Genomic DNA, 18,073 nt, shown 5'->3' with positions numbered 1-18,073 from the left:
CTGGCAGTTCAGAACCCCACACAACCGGGAGCTGCCAATTGTTTCGATATTTCCGCCCCGAAAGTACAAGGGGATCTCCCCAGTAGAGTTGCGCTTTTACCAGATCGTCATACGTGAGGGCTTCACAATCCTCAGCGGACTGCAAGTGGCACTCCTCCCACTGGGAGGCATGCCCGCCTGCGAGCGCCTCAGGCTCTCGAGTACCTGCTCCTCTACAGTCTCCGCGGGAGCTCGCCAGCATCCTGAGTCTGTTCCACCACTCCGTGTCTGGCGAGTCTGCCTCGGACATGGCTTGCGCCGCTGCCAGCTGCGCATCCTTCTCCGTCAAGAGCTCCGCGAGGGAGAAGCGCGTCGGCAGTGTTGGTCGGCTATGTCTCAGGGCGGGAGGCAGAGACGAGGCGGGCTGCTTTCGCCGCAGACTCGCAAGAACATCCTGCAGCCTTGGAAGACGCGGCGTAGATGGCGGTAGGAGGGGCGGCACTGGTCCTGCAGCTGCAGCTGCTCCCGCTGCTTCGACGCCGTTTGGAATTTCTCCCTGAAGCCGCCAGTGCGGGCAAGACCCTTGCAGATCGGCTCGTCTAGATGCGTGCGCGTCCTCGTTAGTCGTGGCGCGAATCGCAGGAGAGCCGGAGGACGGCTTTCCGATCGCCTGAGGCGCAATCTCCTCTTGTGCCTGCGGAGCTTTGTCCAGAGACAAAGGCCTTTGAGGATCATCCGGAGAAGCACGCGGCTCCTGCAGGATCGCCCTCAAGCGCCCTGCCACGCGGAGCAATCGAGCGGCAGATCTGCGTGAAGTCGGCGTATCTGGACGCCTCCTGTCAGCATGCAGAGCGCCCCCTTTACGGTCGACTTGCATCTGCAGCGCAGCCTCGACATAACCCCATGCACTCATCGGCTGGCTAACGTCGATAAGGTCTCCTCTGGGGAGCCTCTCCACGCAGCAGCAGCAGCCGCCGACGCCACTCCCTCCCCCACAAGGCGCACTCGGAAACGCTGAAGGTCCATACACCCCGTGAATCCTGTACAGAGGCTGGCAGAGATCATTGTCTCGGAGAAGAAAGTCGGTCGGGAAACGAGCAGCTGGCTGCTGAAGAGTCTCTCCCCTGAGATACGACGCATACAGCAGCGCTAGTTGAGCATCCCGTTGCGCGTCTTGCTGCTTGCGTCCCCCCAGAGAGGCGGCGAAGGCGGAAAAGGACTGGCGGTGACGAAAGGGGCCTGCGGAGAAGCAGGGATAGACAAACACACGAAATGCGAAAACTCCAGAGCCATAGGACCGACACTGGCACAAAGACTCAACCGCAACACCACTGCATGGAGAAGACTCAACAGCAACACCACCGCATGGAGAAGACTCGACAGCAACACCACCGCATGGAGAAGACTCGACAGCAACACCACCGCATGGAGAAGACTCAACAGCAACACCACCGCATGGAGAAGACTCAACAGCAACAACATCGCGCGGCAAAACAGGAGCGCTCACACGCTTGTTCTGCCGAGGAAAAGAATCAACAACATACACTTTTTAGTAAAGAAGACGCACTTCAAAGACGCAGCAGCACACAGAAGCGAAAAGACTCGGCCCAAGGTCAGTCAGCACATGTTGAAGAAGTACACGCCCAAATTTTCCAGAGAGAGAGAAAGGCGTAAACTGCAAGACACTAAGAAAGACCCCTTCTGCTCCCAGGTTGTCTCTCCCTACCCGACGGCTGCTGCTGCCGCTCTGCTTCCTGGAGAGACAGCCATGCGGACGGGGGGGCCCCTTGAAGCGAACGCAAAGCTTCAAGGGAAGAGCCTTGCGTCTTGAGAGCCAAGTGATTGTGCAAACACGACAGCCTCTCATGCCGCCTTCCCGGAGATCCCCTCTCCGAGCGCTGCCTTCGTTTGCGCAGTCCACTCTCTTCCGCCTCGCTACCACCACTACTGCTGCTGCTTCCCAGGTCGAAATCCCATGGAGCCTCCAAGTCTTGCTTGTTGCTGCTGCACGGGGGGAAATGAATATATGGCTGGACAAAGCACACCTCGGAATGCGGAGAAGACACATGTCTCAGGCAGCCCAAAAAGCGGCGATGCTCGGGGAGGACCAACAGCGAGGCGTTGGCACGTGGAATCCATTCCATCTGCGACATCACAGCAAAGACAAAGAAGTAGCTGTAGCTGTAGCTGTAGGTGTACGTGTAGGTGTGTGTATGAGTATGTGTATGTGCATGTGTCTGCATATGTCGGTGTGTATGTCTGTGTGTATGTGTCTGTATATGTTTGTGTGTCTGCATATGTCTGTGTGTGTGTCTGTGTGTATGTTTGTGTATTTCTGTACATGTTTGTGTGTATGTGTATGTCTGTGTGTATGTCTGTGTGTATGTTTGTGTATTTCTGTATCTGTCTGTGTATGTCTGTATATGTCTGTGTGTATGTCTGTATGTGTCTGTGTGTATGTCTGTATATGCTTGTGTACTTCTGTATCTGTTTGTGTATGTCTGTGTGTATGTCTGTATATTTCTGTATGTATATCTGTATATGTTTGTGTGTACGTATGTGTATGTGAATGTATGTCGTGTGCATGTAAAAGTATGACTGTGTACATGTACAACTATGTCTGTATATCTGTCTGTACGTCTGTGAGGGTCAACAATTGTACGAGAATGCACAAAGTGAGTGGAAGGGACAAGGAAACCAGGACTGTTGCACAGGATGGATAAGGCGCACACGGCGTGAGGAAGCTCCGCGAAGAGACAGACTGGCAGGAAGACAAAAGTCTATATAGAGACACTAAAAATACCTGAAGGATCATCGGGAGGAAGGCCGTCTCTAAGCGCAGCTCCTTCAGGGAGACACCGCGCTGACCAGGGGCCTTCAGATGCAGGAAGTAGAGCACTTTTTCCGTCTGAGAAGAGCAACCACCCCAAACACGCATGCTTGCAGACAGACAGACGCAAGCAGGAAAGCACGAAAGACAGACAACACCACGCATGCCCGAAGGCCTGTACAGACAAGCCAAGAAGCACTTGCGAAGAGGATCGTGACATACGCAGGAGAGGGGCACTCAAGAGCTCCCGTTGGTCGTCCCCCCCACTCCCGTCTCCCCCCCGACCAAAGATGCACGAACTTTGCATTCGGTGAACTTCCCGTGGAGACTGTGGAAGACGTTGTGGATACAGACAGACAGGCAGAGGGCGGAGGAAGGAGCACAGCAATAACAGCGGCCACGAGAGAGGTAAAGGAGGCGTGCATGCGAGAGAGAGAGAGAGAGACAAACAGACAGAGAGAGACAAACAGAAAGACAGAGACAAACAGAAAGACAGAGACAAACAGAGAGACATGTGGACACGTGGAGAAATCGTACAATCCCCTTGCGAGAAACAATGGCGAGCCACTGCAGCATTGGATCCTTGGAAAAGGTGAGGATGGAAAAACGTTCCATCTTAGCGCCGCTTTGTCCATAGCGTGCCCCCACAGGCAGCTCCCCCTGCACTCGAAGAGACAAAAGATCCTTTTCCTCTGCTGCTGCGGCGCGGGAGGCGGAGAGAGAGGAACACCGCAGACCACGCTGAGCAGCTCCTCCACCACTAATAGAAGTGCCACTTCTTTCGCAACTGCCCCCCGAAGAGATGCCTGCAAGACCCTTTCCTGCACGTTGTTGTCGCAAGCACGCAAGGCGGAAACGTAATTGGCAGAAGAGTCTGCATCTTCCCCTTGCAGACAGAGGCATTAGGAAGCACCAGCATACCAGGATGATGCTCCTGGAGAGCTTGCCGCACGGAGAACGGCTGCCCTAAAGGCCCAGCGCGCAGCTGCTTCTAAGAAGCCTTTGCGACGACACACCCCAGGTGAAGACGGCTTCTTTTCTAAAAAGCTGCTGCTGCAGGAGGAGGGACAGTCTCTCGCTAAGCCGGCAAATCGTGTTCTGCTGGCGCTCCCACCCAATCTGGCAAGGGATCTTACGGACTGCTGCTTCGCTTGCAATCGCTCATATAGCTGGCTAGCTGGCTAGCTGAATACATATCGCTGGCTAGTAAGAGCGCTGCACACTAGCAGCAATCCGATCTGGCAGGCGGGCAAGCATGCGGTGATGGCACTTGAAGGTGTCTCTGTCTCTCACCCTGCAGGAGATCTCGAGCGGTATGCAGCCCCTTCTTTTCTCGAGAATACAAACATCGCCTCGCTGAGGGAGATGGCCCTATTGACGCACTCCGACTGCAACTTCTGCTGCTGCCTTCTTCGCTCCTCCGGGAGCCTTCATGATGCCTTTCCTCATCGACCTCCTCCTCATGCTGCTCTTGCGGGTGCCGCTGCCTTTGCATCGATTCGGCAGGCTGCTGCTGATCCATGATGGCTTGCACGCGACACTGCTGCTGCCCCTGCTTTCCTTCACCTTGCTGCCGTTGTTGTTGCTGCTGTTGCTGCTGTTGCTGCTGCTGCTGTTGTTGCATCCGGTCAGCTGCGGGGAGGCTCCAGAAGGCCTCTAGAGGGTCCTGCAGTGTCTGTACGGCCCCTGCTGTTGTTCCTGCTGCTGCTGGGAGTAGCGAGAACAAGACACAGAGCTTCTCTCTCCAAGCTACCAGAAAGGACCCTCCCTCTTGTGCTTCCAGACGATCGAAATACCCCGCTTTGGGGGTCGGAAAGCGGTATCTGAAGCAAAAAGCGCAGCTGTCCGCATTCCCAAGTCCACTCACACACAATGCAGCAGCAAGGCAGCAGCAGCAGCAAGGCAGCAGCAGCAGCAAGGCAGCAACAGCAGCAGGGCAGCAACAGCAGCAGGGCAGCAACAGCAGCAAGGCAGCAACAGCAGCAAGGCAGCAACAACAGCAAGGCAGCAGCAGCAGCAGGGCAGCAGCAGCAGCAAGGCAGCAACGGCTGACCTAGCCAACACTCGGTGATGGAGGTCAAGCACAACAATCATCCCGCAAGGCAGCACGATCGCCACGAGCCACCTGCCGCAGTCACTCTCTGGCTTGGAGATCCCCATTGCATTCAACGTGGATGAGGAAGCAGATGCAGCAGCAGCGGCGGGAAGAGGCGGCAGCGGCACGAGAGGAGGCCTCCCCTCTGTTTGCAGCTGCTGATGAAACGCAGCAACGGGGAAATCCCTCTGCAGCTGGCTGATAGATTTGGGGAAGCCCTCAGCAGGAGCAGCAGGAGCACTGGAGAGCTCTTCCGTGTCAGTCGAGGTTGCCCAATTCCCTCGATAGACGCCGCTGGTGAATTGCAGGCAGCAGCCTACAGTATATTTGAAGAGGGCAATGGCGTAAGTGCCTTTTTTCAGCCGTCCAGTGCCCCTCTCCGGAGCCACAGGAGGCCCTCCTGCAAGCCCACCTATCTCGGATGTTTCTCGCTGATGATGCCTCCCGTCTCGCTTCTTTCCCCCCCCTGACTTCTTATTGAGGCTTCCCGTGCGCTGGAAGCCAGTCGGCTGTTGGGGAGGTCTTTGCATGCCCTGCTCTCCCTGCTGCTGTTGTTGCAGCTGGTATCGCTGTTGCTGCTCTTGCTCTTGTTGTTGTTGGAGGGAACCTTCGAGCGGTTGCTGCTGTTGCTGTTGAGACTTCGGTTGCATACCGAGAGAAGGCGGAGAGCTCTCCTCCAAACGTTCCCCCTCTCGCACGTCCCTTGGCTCCAAGGGAGAGCCGCCCTTACTGTCATAGGGGGCCCCTCTTCCCGCTGCTGCTGCTGCTGCTGTTTCTGAGGCGTCGCCTTGTGGCAGCTGTGGCTGCGCGGCGCTGCGAGCGCTTGAAGACGCAGCAGGAGCTGCGAATGTCAAGCAACTCAAGGCCAAGTCCAAAGACAGAAGTGACACGCAGCGCAAAGTCCTCTTTCCCGAGAAGTCTAGCAGCAGTCTGAGAGGCGGCGCTCCTGAGAACTGCAGCAAAGCCTCTGCGTAGCAGTAGGGGCCGCCGAAGGGAGGAAGGGAGCGGGGGGAGAGAGGATCGCGATCCCACGAATCCTTTTCCTCAAGGGAGAACAGCAAGGCGGGGCTTTCGTGCGAAGTTTGCACGAGTTCTTCCGCAGAAAAAACGTCGTCTTTAGCTGCTCCGTTGCAGCCAAAGCCTCCGGCTTCTGCAGCGGCCTTGTCGCCTGCTGCGCTGCTCGAGAAGCCTTCAGCCTCTCCCTGAAGAGGGGCTTTGGCGCGAACTTCTTCTCTCCCCACGCTGCATGTAGGCCCCCCCCAAGCGTCGATCACCCATTGCGAGGAGAGGAGAGCGGCATGCTGAGCCTCGCTGCCGATTTTCCCCAGCCTAAGGAGGCGAAAAAAGGCGAGCGCAGATCCCCCAACAACCTCGGGAGGGCAGAGCTCGAGCCGCGCCAGTCGTTGGGGGTAGTGCCCCTCAACGGCTGTAGTGACTGTAGAGACAGCAGCAGGAGCTGCTGCTGCTGGCTCTGCTGCAGCGTAATCGAGGGGGTACTCTGAAGCATGCGCTGCAGCCGCCGCTGCCTGCGATGCATTCGAAGCCTCTTGCGACGCTTCAAAGGAGCTTCGCACGGGCGTCCTTCTGGTGCCAGCAACTAGCGGCCGTAGAGCAATCAACTCGACAGTCCCCCGAGTGTCTACCAGCGTGAGGCAGATATCTCCGCAGTCAAAGGAGAGAGATGAGCAGTGAAAGGCGCGTGAACTTGTCTCTGCAACTGCTGCTGCTACTACTGCTGCCTCCGGAGATGCAGACGCGCTGTCTTCGCTGCGTTCGCTGCCTTCGCGACGGCAGCGAACGCAGAGGCCTAAGTGACATCGATTGCAGCAGCAGCAGCAGCAGCGTATCGGCTGAAGCAGCCTGTCTGCCTCAGTCGGCGCGGGGGAGCTCGCAAGCGGCATTTCCCACACCGGCAACAAATGCCGTGTATCAACAAGAACGATGCACCCCGCCTCGACGTCCTCCTGCTGCACGGCAGGGGGGGAGGAAAGGCGCAGGGGAAGCTGTCTTTGGGGACGGCTTGCCACTCGCGGATCGTCAGCCCCTGTAACAAGCGTCGTAGCAGCAGGGAGGTAGCCGCTGCTGGCCTCATCAAGCAGCGCTCCCTTCTCCTCATTCTTCCCGCATCCTGGAGAGGATTCGGAGGCTGCCGAAGTTTCCCAGCTAGAAGCGGCGCTCTCAAAGAGCCAAGGCGATCTTTTCAGTGCCGCTGCAGCGTCCCTGCATCTGCCACGGCCGTCTCGCAGTGGCAGCAGCTCTGCGTCTCGGTGCTGCGGAGAAGAAGAGCTTTTCTGCAGACATACAGGAGCGGCAGAGGGGCTTTCAGAGCGAGAGTTCTTTCCCCCTCCTACTGCTACTGATGCTGATGCTGCTGCCTTTCTTGCGGCACGACTCCGCAGCCTCCGCGCGGCGTAGTAGGAGTCCTCATCAGCTGGAGAATCAGCATGAGGAAGCGACTCCGAGGCGGCCTCTGTGTGGCGGCTGTTTTTCGCCTCCTTTGGAATCTCCAGAGGATCTCTCCCCGAAGCTGCTTGGAAATGCTCGGCACTGTGAGCTCGCTGCTCATTCTTCCGCTCTCGCACGGACGAGGCTGAGCGCGGCGAGCTCTCTGCCTCGTGAAGAAAATGTGCCGCTGCTTCCCGCTGCAAGGGTTCGGCTGTCTGAAGTCGCCGTCGCGCCTGTGCCTCGGAGGATTTTGGAAGTGTCTCCGAGGGCCTCTTCGAGGCGGGAGCGCTCGATCCAGAAAGGCCTTCCCCCCTTGTTGTTTTGCACTGCTCTGAAGCAGCCGCGAGAGCTGCAGCGCTGTACGGCTCCAGACAAATCGCCGCCACTGCGCCTGTCTGACTCACTGCAAAACAGCGGACGGCTCTGCCCCTGGGGTCTGCATACAGCCGGGCAAGCGAGGACGGCCTCTCCCTGCTGATGGCGTGATTGATGCAAACATCCATGATGCTCCTCTAGGGAGGGAGGGAGGGGGGTAAGAGGAACGACAGAGAGAGAAAGAGAGAGAGACAGAGAGAGAGTATCTCTGCACAACGGGGGACGGGGGCCCCCCGGAAGGGCAGGGTGGTGGAAAAGGCTCAAATAGGAAACGGCGGAGGGCGCTCGGAGGCCTCCCGCCGTGTGAAAGATATGGGAAAATCGAATAAAAAGCCCTTCTGAAAAATGAAGATCCCGCGGCAGGAGGAAGAGTTTTTGCTGCGATCATGCCGTCGTCTCTTGCTAGGCAGCGAGTGCTCCCGAGTGGCACCCTCGCGAGATGGGCAAGTAGGAGGGGGCCCCTGCGAAGCCTCTCGCAGTGTAAATCGGTGAAAGGCGTCATAACAAAGCCCTACCACAGTTTCAAGTGCGACTTCCTGGTGGAATCCAGGCGAATAGCGATTCCGAGAGGCGCAAGATGAGCAGCGGCTCGAAGACGAGGGGACGGCAGCGGGAGCCATAGGGGGGGGTCGGTGGCCTTTGGGGTACCACGAAAAGGGGGAGCAGAAGAATGGAGGAAATCCTCGAAAAAATTACCCCCTTGTTCTCCCCCCGCTCATGCTCACACTGGAGAGTACATTCAGACAGACTTCAAGTCTGCATAGAGAGAGGCGTATTACGTAGGCGACAAGGCATGTCATCGCTCCTATGCATGCACAGTCACACCCGAGAGTCACCTGAAATTTGTCTGCCTGCATATATCTGAACGGGAAGTGTCTAGGCTTTTCTTCCACTCTTCTCGATGCACATCCGCCATTGGGCGTGAGAGGACTTTGCGCCAAAGGCATTTTTCCCCGACTCTCAACCCCTGGTGCTCGCCTCGTCGCTCTCTCTCTCTCTCCTTTCCTCCTCTTTCTTGGCACTTTCGGCGCCGTTGGAGATGTGAAAATCCCACATCCTTGGAGCGTCTCCGAAGAAGGATCCCCTTTGGTTCCTTGCTGCTGCTGCAAGGAAGAGACAGGGTGTGAAGCGCATGTTCCACCAAAGCGTGGCCATAGAATGCAGCGCGAGAAGGCAATGCAAGGAACAAGTGCAAGAAGAAAGGGGTCAAGGTGTACACTCAAATCCGCCTAGAGAGTGCACGACACCCCTGTTGGAACGGGGTTGCTTGCGTCTCTCCACACACGCGTCTCTCCGCGTTTTTTCGGCCCTTACCCTTCACTGTGCAGCTACAGACAAGTGCTCCTCTTCTCAGACCAGCCTTACGTCTTATGAGCCGTATCTTTTTCTCTCTTGCTCTCGCACGACTAGCAATGGGCTTCCTGAAACTGTCTCTCGCGTTGCACGGTGTTCTGGTTGCCCTTACAGCCAGATCTACAGACGCGCTTGCTAGGGGTACTCTGTGCAAGACTCCCTTCGCCTTCGTGGGCAAGTATGCCTCCGCTCAGGCTGTACCAAGGGCTGCTGCGGCAGTAGGCTGCAGACACTTGACCTCTGATTTTTCCGCGGCAGCAACTGCTGCAGGAGGGGGGGATGAACGGGGGCATCAAACTGGTACGCCTTCAGAGCGGCAGCATCAGCATCTGTCACAGCAGGAGGCAAGGGGCACTTCGGGAGATCGAAGTGTCACAGAAGCTTCTGAAGAGGAGATTGGAGGGCAACAGGCACCTCGGCAGTGTCTTCTAGATTCGCATGCGCGCAATCCGACTCTTACAGCAACTGAAGAGGAACTCTCGGCAGAGGCGGAGGACGTGTCTAGTGGTGGCGATCGTGTGCCTCTTACGGCAGAAGCAGTGGAGGAGGTTCTGCGGGAAATTCAGCCGATGCTTCGTTCGCACGGGGGCGCTGTACGGCTCGTTCAAGCAGACATAGAGAAACGCCAAGTGTACTTGGAACTGCTGGTCAGGCAGGCCGCTCTACAGTGTAGGGAGGGCGGGGGAGGGGAGTGGCACAAGCGTCTCGACTGCCTTCTCCTTTTTTCCTGTCGTTGGTGTTGGTGTGGCTGTCGGAGCGACGCGGCTCAGCTTCTACGGCCGAAAGCTCAGAAATTGTGACCCCTGCATCGGATGTGTCTGCAGGGAGCCTGTGTGGGTTGCCCTTCTTCCTCGGTGACTCTGAGGAACGGCATTGAGGCAACCCTTAGGGAGGTGTGGCCTGGGGTGGAGGTGTTAGAGGCTTCACCCTCCTTCGAGAGAAACGCGGATGTGGCAGAAGCAGTCGTTAATGCCGAGACAGTCGGAGATGCCCTCAGCGCCATACTGCCAGCAATTGAACAGATGGGAGGCAGCCTCTCCATAGCTGATACGGGCAAGCCTTCGAAGCACGCTTGGCTAGACGGAGGAAGGGGGGGGGGTTAGCATGTGGTTCTTAGGGTGCAGCAGACTTTGTTCAAGGCCCGGGGAGTTGCCGTCTCGCATGCGGTGCAGATCTCTTTGCAGCTGCGCTTCGGGGCTTCTCTCGCATGAAGCGTCGCCTATTTTAGCTTGCGATTGTTTTCCGAGTCGAGAAATAGGCGGTCTTAGACACTTCCTGTCTGGCATTCAGCTTCGTGTGTGTTGGGGTGCTGCACAGAGAACGGCGGAGTCTCGTTGCTTTATGAGGGGCCGAATGCGATTACCGTCAAATATGGTCTAGAGGTGAGGCCTTTTCGGAGCTACCAAGTTCTACGAAGAGGCGACTGAGGCTGCTCCTCTGCAGTGTTCAACTGGTGGGTACGCGGTTTCCGCTGAAGAGTTGCGTATTTTTTCTGAAAAACTGTGCGAGTGCATTGTGCGTCAGATGGAGCTGAGAGACAAGCTTCCCGGGGGGCTGGACACTGTGACCGTCGAGGCCCGAGAATCGGATGCATAGAGAGGCGCGAAAGCCGCCTGCCTTGTGGCGCCTGCCGCTTCCAGCACTGCAGTTGCCTCCAGCACACTGAGTTATTACTCAGCGAGAAGAGCAAGCAGCAGGGGGGAACGGACAGGGATGGTGGGGAGGCACACGGACAGTGGGCCTGCAAACGGGGAGTGACGCGTAGGGGGCTTCACGAAAACATGCACGCTTGTTCATACTTTCTTCATGACAGAAACTAAGGAATTATCCGCAGTTTTTCCTTGCGCGGCGCATCTTTCGACGTTCTTCTGCACTACGCAGTCCCTCAATTCGCCTCTGCGTCATTTTTGAACTCACCCTCTCTAACACACACACCCTTTCTGCATACATCTACGACTTGCACCAGCAGCGCACCGCTTCACGTGCAAGGCTGGCTTCTACATTCGCGCTGCGTGGAGGGTGCTCATCCTCCTGGGGACTTGATTTTTCTGGCACCCGCTGGACACCGCTGGACTACTTTGTGGAAAGGGTGGGAAGTGTGTGAGTGTTGCTTTCCTGGGCTGCCGTGCGAGCCAAGCGAAAGGGGCCGCCCCCTGTACCCCCACCTACCCACCCCATCATTCGCCAAGAGGACTATAACCCTTTTTTAGGAGGTTGGAACGAGGGATAAAGAGGAACTTTTTGCTTCTCGCCTCGTCAAGTTACAAGCGCTTTCAAAGCCTGTGCTCTGTTCGTTTCGGAATGGGCCGGAGAGCTATTGAACCCAACACTCCCTCTTCGCACTCTCTCCGCAGAGACCTGTAAATAAACGGAAGAAGTTTCTCATTAGGCGGACCACGCATCGTGCATCAAGCTGTTTTGATAAATCGGCCGGAGACTAGGTGCCCCTTGGGTGTTCAAGTGCCGATTTTGCACGTTGCTTAGGCGTAGAATGCAGAACATACACATGCATATGTATGGTTGTAACCTGATTTGATATAGGCGTAAAGGTGGCGGCCTCGCCCTGAAACATCTTGTACCCGACTGTTATCGTTTGCATTTTTAAATTCCAGACATTGTTGTATTATCCAAGGAACGAAATAAGCTGCTTTCTGGGGATTCATTATGTTCAGTTTAGGTCTGGAGTCTATGGCGCACAAAGTTTCGGACGTGCAGCTCACAGTTCAAGGGCTCAGGGGGCCTCTGGCGCGCGATATAGGGTGCCTAGTGCAAATTGCTCTATTCTTATGCTTTTCATTGTTGCCCAAAACAACAGTCGCTTATGCCCGTTGCATTGGCTCATGGTTTATGGCGCTACTATGGTGACCTGGCATCTTCGCTTGCTTCTTCTGAAGTAGCGCAATGCACTTTCAAGACGTAGAAAATGTTTCGCGTCCATGGGACCTAGGGTTTGGGCCATTTTGAAAATATTTTAGGGCAATTGGAACCCACGAAAAGGTGCTCTGTCCTCCTGTATGTCTATTTACTCCGATTTGCCGTTTTTCGGGACCGTCCGGCAGACAACAGGTTTTTCTAATCATCCCTAATTATTGGGATCACTTCGCGAGTAGCTCCACCGTCGGTTCGCGAGCAGCCCGCTTCTGTCAGGATGTTGGCTTGTCGCGTAGCACTCCTTTTACCCACAATGCATGTCTATTCGGAAAAAGGCTGGTCTAACCCCTCTCGGTGAGGCATTCTTGTCAGTAGCGCATCATAACCTCTGCGTTCTGGCTGTTAAAACTCAGTTTCTCGTGGCATCCGCCAAGGTTTGTGTGTGTGCCGCTGCAAAATGTAGGAGTCCTCACCAAGTGTTCTGCCAGCCTTAATTTTGAATATGACTCGGAGTTTGGGCTACATTCAGCTACGTGTACGAGCCCACTGACCGCCGCGTACCCTATTTCGCATCATCAAAATTAAGAGGACTAATAAAATCATGCCCTTTTCTTCTTCCATCATCTTTCAGGTGCTGTTGAACTTCCCACAAAAAGATGCGCAGCAAAAATAGGGATGGCAGTCTTGCGACTGTACAACACATGCAGTGTAGGTTCAATGTCTATCCAAACGAAATCAGTGGTCTAGACCGCCTTTTACTCTTTGAGTGCCCGTTTCCCGTCGAGGCAAGCATCCCAAAACACTACTTTCCAGGCATTCAAAGCGCTAAAGATGCTTCCACAAGAGTGCCGCGAAAGCATGATGAGAGTTAGCAAATACACCCCATTTTTAGCGTGTTCAGACTACTCTGCATGCATCTGTCAATGTCCCGCCCTGCTCGGGTCACTGTGTGTTGCACTATTTGTAGCCATGGGTTCTCCATCCTCATATCCACGCTTTCCTGCCCCCCGCTGCAGTCTGTGCATGAGAAGGCCGCGCCGCATAATTGCATGTATCTAAAGCGACTTTTTCTCTAAGAGAAGAAGTCCAACCATAGACAGCTCAGATAAAGTGCACCCCTGAACCCGCCACTACTATCGGTCGCACTGACTGGATCAGTTGCGATACGCGCGCTATCTGCACAGGGACCAGCGGCACACGCAAAGTATGCTCCTTCCTCCCAGTTAGCGTGCTCCCTAGAAAGGAACAAGAGGCGTGCAGTCTTTGGAACAGAGGCTCAGCAAAGCGTAATACGCATGTCTTCCAAGGCGCAAGGTTAGCCCTTTCTCCGCATGTGGGTTTAGGAAAGCCCACCACTAGGTCTCTGCGTCGCATTGCTTGTTCCAAGAGGCAGCGAGGACAAATCAACCGGCCCCGGGATTAAACGCTTTTGCTCCTCCCCTTCTACCCCACAGAGAGTGCCTGTGGTCAGTCGGTATGGCAGCAGATGATAGGCGAGGCCACCGTTGCTGTTCTCACTGACTGACACGCGCACGCGTACGGTGCACCCTTGAGCCTAAACCCTCAACATGCCACGAATAATGGGTTCGCTCAGGACGCTTCCACCGTCCTTTCCAGCTCTACTTGTGCGCACCAGACGTAACCTGGGCATGAAGCGTGGGCATTCATTCACTGGGCTGGCTTTGCACAAGCACAGCCAGGTCGCTTGCCTTCCTCCTTCAGTCTCCGCTTCTCCTTCTGCTGTGCCGCCTTCTGTTTGCGGGCTTCCACCTGTTCCTGCAGGGCCTTCTCCTTGACCCTGAGGTTTTTCTCGTTGTGGATTGCCTCAATCAACACCCGCTTGTTCTTGAACTGGTTACCCTTGCAGCGCAAGTACAACTTGTGATACCTAATCACGCACCCGTTCCACACAAAAACGATGCGACGCTACTAGATAAACATACAACAGCACAAAAAAGGAACGCTTGCTTGAACGCTGGATCCCATCATCCACGGACAGTCAACCCCGATGCACCAATATCTCCCCCGACGTTGACGGCCTCAAGCCACTGTCCAGACACCGCGGAATCAACCAATGAAAAACACGCCTGCCTGCCCCCCGTCCCCCCGCAGCCCCTAGCATCCTCGAAGGCCCCTCCCTCCATGAACGATTGTACTGCAGGAGGCTGCCTTTTGCAGAGAGAGAGAGAGAGAAAGAGACCTACATGTGGCTGTCAATCTTCTTGGCATCTCTGTACTTCTTCAAGAGACGCCTCAGCACGCGCTGTCTGCGCATCCAGAGAACCTTGGCGGGAAGCCGTGCATCACGAGTACCCCTTCTTTTGCCAATGCCCATGTGACGACCTAAACCAGACAATGCAACACAACAGCGCGCATTGTCACTGCCACGTCCCACTGCCTCCAACAAACCCCTCAACTCTAAAATATACACTTCCCTTTGATTACCATTCGGAAAAACAAAAGGCACTGCCGCCGACACATCGATATGCGCGGCGGAAGGCCGCTGAGACCTCCTGCGCGGGCACCACGCTGATGACGCTTGCTCACGAGACTAACTGAAAACCAATGACAGACTCACCCTGACGCTTCGCTTCCTGGTAAAGCCTGTATCTGTATTTGGAGTGCACCGCGACGGCCTTGCGGATAATGAGGTTATCCCTGATGAGTTTGCGTACAGAGAAGCGGCTGTTAGCCATTGCAATGTCGCTGGACTCGTTGGGGTCTAGCCACACGCGGCCTTTGCCGCATTTCAAGATGGACGCCGCAAGGCGCTTCTGGAGCCGCAGAGACTGAAAAAAAACGCATGCACACGACGGAGATGCTCGCATAATTCGCGTATCTTCGCCAGGCACGGCGGCTAGCCACTCAGCGGCTCCAAGGAGCACCTAGAAAAGCGGAAACGTGCGTCCAACAAGAATAGGCACGCATGGAAGCACCCTACCCTACACGCAAACCGTGCATGTAAAAGGGTGTCAAATCGTGCAGACGGCCACCCCCCCGTGCAAAGCATGGTACAATACTCGGGTGCATCTCCAGCACACGGCTTCCTATAAAATGATGAGTTTTCCCCAAAGTAGAGAGGTGCTACAGCATCGATGCGTGTCTGAACGCGGGCTAACAAAGAAGTGCGTCCACAGTGGAGCGTGGATTGCCGGCAAGCCCACGGAGCCACTAAGGCAATTCACATATGTTGTTCATTCCAGCCCGTTTCGGGAGATACAATAGCTCAAAATGAACGAATAGTTCATGAGAGGAACAAAATGAGAGACCCGCAGATAACTCCCTTGCGTAGCCAGAAGCCCTACAAGAAGCAACAAGGCCTTCTCAATAGAAAGCCGCACGGCTCATATTTTCCTTAAACGCCACACCCAACACAGCAGTAAATGAAATACAAGGGATATAGTTGATTCTAGGAATCAAAACCCATGGAGTTTCAAACGGGCAGCCCCCACCCCACACGCCTCTTCCGGGAGCTCTGCACTCCCGCGCGCAACAGATCACGTGGCCTCTCCGCGAAATTGCGCATAGACCGTTCGGAGAAAAGAGAGGAATCAAATGGAGAAGGCATAACGGCCCGTTATCGAGGATCCTGGAGCTCTGGCCGTTTGTGCCTCGGTAACCAGCTGGGGGCAGGAAGAGGACATACCATTTTCACGGGGGAGTAGCAAGAGAGGGGTCCACCCGTCAGTTCTTCTGAAAGGCCTCACCACCGAAATTCTGAGACTCAGGAAGCCTTATGGTGCGCCAGAGCCCCAAAGAGTCCTTTGCTACGAAAACACCAGTAGCAGCAACGCTCAGCCCGCAGCAGCTGCACAGCTGCAGTAGTGGCGACGGTAGCCTCCGTGCATGCACTTTTGTTGCCCGGGGCTTTTATTCTGTTGTGCCTTGAACAAAGGTCATTTGGACTTATAGCGGCGCATAAAAACACTTAAATCATGCTTCGATTCGCGCCACCAGATGAGAGGCGGAAGCAACACTGCTGGCTCCCCTCTACCAGTGGTGCTTCCGATTCCCTATGGGCGTTTGCAAGCCACCAATCCTGTTTTCCCCCAATTCTTCCAAGATCAATGTTATGAGAATCGATTGAATATGCTTCCTGCCAAGCTGGATACGTGTTTTTTGTGTAGCGTGCCAAGCCCTAATTCTGCAGTTTTGCATCCCCATTATTGCGTAGCTATGAATTACTTTAAAACTGTTTGTTTAGTGTGACTGTTCGCACGGGCTATTTAGAGCGCATGAGGATTGTTTTATTATTGTGCAAGAAGAAACTATGTGTAACGCGCCCTCTAATGTCTTCGTGGCGAAAGAAATCCAAAGAAACAGTGACACACGCAGTAGCCAGTAACGAACCCGGGGACCACACCACTACGACCGCGGTGGCGCCATAGCTTGCTGTATTCGGGGCGCTGAAATGTGTGGGCCACCTTCTACATGAAAACAGAAGAAAAGTAAAACAAATAAGGGGAAGAAAAATGCACACTTGTTACACTAGCTCAGCAGTGCCGCCGCGCTTCAAAGAGCAATCTCTGCATGCAGATGCATTTGGTGCATGCCGGTAGTGTCTTCTTTAGAGTCTTTAAAGACGCACAAAAAGCAAAGTAGGGACACGATAAACGAGAGCGCCTGCGCATAAAGTAGAGGGTAGAGAACATCTCTACACTCTAACAGCCGCTATCTTGTCAAGCAATACCCATAGGTGAAGGTGGCGTTTACAGGCTGAGCATGCGCTAGGGAAGAGCAATTATCAATAAATCCGAAAAATGCCTCCAATAAGACTAGTATTGCTAAACTTGCAGAACCCCTAACTGGTCCTGCAAGTGACAAACTCTGCCACTGGTCCCCTGTCGCCACCGAGCTTGGTGTCCCTCACATTATTTCACCAAACGTTCCCGTCTATAGTGTTCTCGAACCTTGATAATGATTTAATCCTGCATTTTAATGATTCCATGTCTATTTTCTATCTCCACGCGCGCCACCTGTCTGCGCGGCAAAGTTTGCAAGCAGTCCGCGGAGCTATGAAGCTGTTAAAGGGAGTCTCAATCAGTAGTTTTGTGGGAGTACCAACTTTTGAGAAATCGCTGGAGTGGCAAAGATAAATGAGTCGCAAGAGGACGTCCGATGGTCCTAGCCACGTTGCCACAAACTTCCCTGTCTTGTCACTTCCTGGTGGACATCTGAAAGCCGGCCGATACACCAGGACCAAATCTCGAGGCTCGTGACAGACAGCCTACCGCCATGATTTAAGAGTTCCGTGCTTGGTATAGCGATTGATAGCTGAATTACCATGCTTCACCTTTCTTCATTTTGTCAAAGCTTGCTGTTGAGCTGATTGCGGCATAATCGATTGGCCAAGATTTGTGAAAGGGCACGAACTGTAGTGATCCCTGCAGGCAGATGACTTCCTTTACTCTAATCTCGTGATTATAAAAGTGCTTCACTCTCCGGTAGAAATGTCGGATGGACAGCTCTTTCTCTGTATGCCTGAGGCAAAATGCAATGTACTCCTTTAGGGGAAGAATGCAGTCTTCGGATATTTGCCCATCCTTTCGGCCGTCATATTTTGCTGGCCGATCTAACCTCATCCGCGCATCCATGAACATTTTCGACTAATGCTCCATTTGAGTTCTCTGTTGGGAGACATCTAGCTCTAAAGCCAAAACAAACTTGCTAAAAGGTTATTAATGACTTTTAGAGAGAGCTCCCATCCTCCCCTGCCCGCCTCACTCGAAGTTACTAATATGACAGCGGAATAACAGCTAGGGTGCGCGTAGCTGCACCCTCTTCGGACTGTAGCATTCACAACATATTAAACCTAGTATCTGCGTATCTGGCTCAAACAGCATTGCATCATCTTTTATCGAATTAAGAGTACCGTTAAAAACATCGAGACATACGAACCTCCAAAACAGTTAGTCAATTTTGAACTAGATCTTAGTCAAGTTTAATCGTGCAGCAGAACGCGTTGATGTGTAGCAGAGCTCGCTACACATTAAAGCCTTCGAAGATCATTGATCTACATACTACCGGCTACTGCATTCATTGGATCATTCAACCGTTAAGTACCTCCACTATGATTCCATGATCCCATTCGATGTCTCACGACGCATCAGATCAGGCCCGTCCCA

The 18,073-nt window shown here is 54.4% G+C and overlaps 3 protein-coding genes across 3 annotated transcripts; 1 reads left to right on the top strand and 2 right to left on the bottom strand.

Annotated features, from left to right (window-relative positions):
* Positions 1-1,040: 1,040 nt before the first annotated feature.
* LOC34623230 lies at positions 1,041-7,852 on the bottom strand. Its single transcript, XM_026334295.1, has 8 exons — positions 7,280-7,852; positions 6,765-7,174; positions 5,849-6,233; positions 4,863-5,356; positions 4,103-4,632; positions 3,347-3,630; positions 1,290-1,489; positions 1,041-1,218 (listed from the first exon to the last, which is right to left on the bottom strand). The coding sequence occupies exons 1-8, from the start codon at positions 7,850-7,852 to the stop codon at positions 1,041-1,043; spliced, it is 3,054 nt and encodes a 1,017-aa protein (XP_026190080.1).
* A 1,284-nt stretch (positions 7,853-9,136) lies between these two features.
* On the top strand, positions 9,137-10,673 carry LOC34623231. Its single transcript, XM_026334293.1, has 4 exons — positions 9,137-9,670; positions 9,902-10,130; positions 10,395-10,459; positions 10,602-10,673. The coding sequence occupies exons 1-4, from the start codon at positions 9,137-9,139 to the stop codon at positions 10,671-10,673; spliced, it is 900 nt and encodes a 299-aa protein (XP_026190078.1).
* A 2,943-nt stretch (positions 10,674-13,616) lies between these two features.
* On the bottom strand, positions 13,617-14,731 carry LOC34623232 (60S ribosomal protein L19). Its single transcript, XM_026334269.1, has 3 exons — positions 14,527-14,731; positions 14,153-14,291; positions 13,617-13,836 (listed from the first exon to the last, which is right to left on the bottom strand). Exons 1-3 carry the CDS (start codon positions 14,642-14,644, stop codon positions 13,617-13,619), a joined length of 477 nt encoding a protein of 158 aa, XP_026190054.1. The 5' UTR covers positions 14,645-14,731.
* Positions 14,732-18,073: the final 3,342 nt, after the last annotated feature.

This window comes from Cyclospora cayetanensis, unplaced genomic scaffold, assembly GCF_002999335.1.
Source record: "Cyclospora cayetanensis isolate NF1_C8 unplaced genomic scaffold, CcayRef3 CcayRef3_contig_4, whole genome shotgun sequence".
Classification (NCBI taxonomy): Eukaryota; Apicomplexa; class Conoidasida; order Eucoccidiorida; family Eimeriidae; genus Cyclospora; species Cyclospora cayetanensis.
Note: the sequence above shows the minus strand (reverse complement) of the source record. Positions and strands in the feature narration are given on the sequence as shown.

Excerpts from the sequence above, each read along its gene's own strand:
- LOC34623231 (XM_026334293.1), top strand. The coding sequence starts at position 9,137 with ATGGGCTTCCTGAAACTGTCTCTCGCGTTGCACGGTGTTCTGGTTGCC. Across the intron at positions 10,131-10,394 it reads CCTCTCCATAGCTGATACGG|AGAACGGCGGAGTCTCGTTG; the intron begins GCAAGCCTTCGA and ends GGTGCTGCACAG. Across the intron at positions 10,460-10,601 it reads CCGTCAAATATGGTCTAGAG|ATGGAGCTGAGAGACAAGCT; the intron begins GTGAGGCCTTTT and ends ATTGTGCGTCAG.
- LOC34623230 (XM_026334295.1), bottom strand. The coding sequence starts at position 7,852 with ATGGATGTTTGCATCAATCACGCCATCAGCAGGGAGAGGCCGTCCTCG. Across the intron at positions 5,357-5,848 it reads CTTTGCTGCAGTTCTCAGGA|CGAGACGGGAGGCATCATCA; the intron begins GCGCCGCCTCTC and ends GGGGGAAAGAAG. Across the intron at positions 1,219-1,289 it reads GGTGTTGCGGTTGAGTCTTT|GCCCCTTTCGTCACCGCCAG; the intron begins GTGCCAGTGTCG and ends GCTTCTCCGCAG.
- LOC34623232 (XM_026334269.1), bottom strand. The coding sequence starts at position 14,644 with ATGGCTAACAGCCGCTTCTCTGTACGCAAACTCATCAGGGATAACCTC. Across the intron at positions 14,292-14,526 it reads CCAGGAAGCGAAGCGTCAGG|GTCGTCACATGGGCATTGGC; the intron begins GTGAGTCTGTCA and ends TGTCTGGTTTAG. Across the intron at positions 13,837-14,152 it reads AAGAAGATTGACAGCCACAT|GTATCACAAGTTGTACTTGC; the intron begins GTAGGTCTCTTT and ends GTGCGTGATTAG.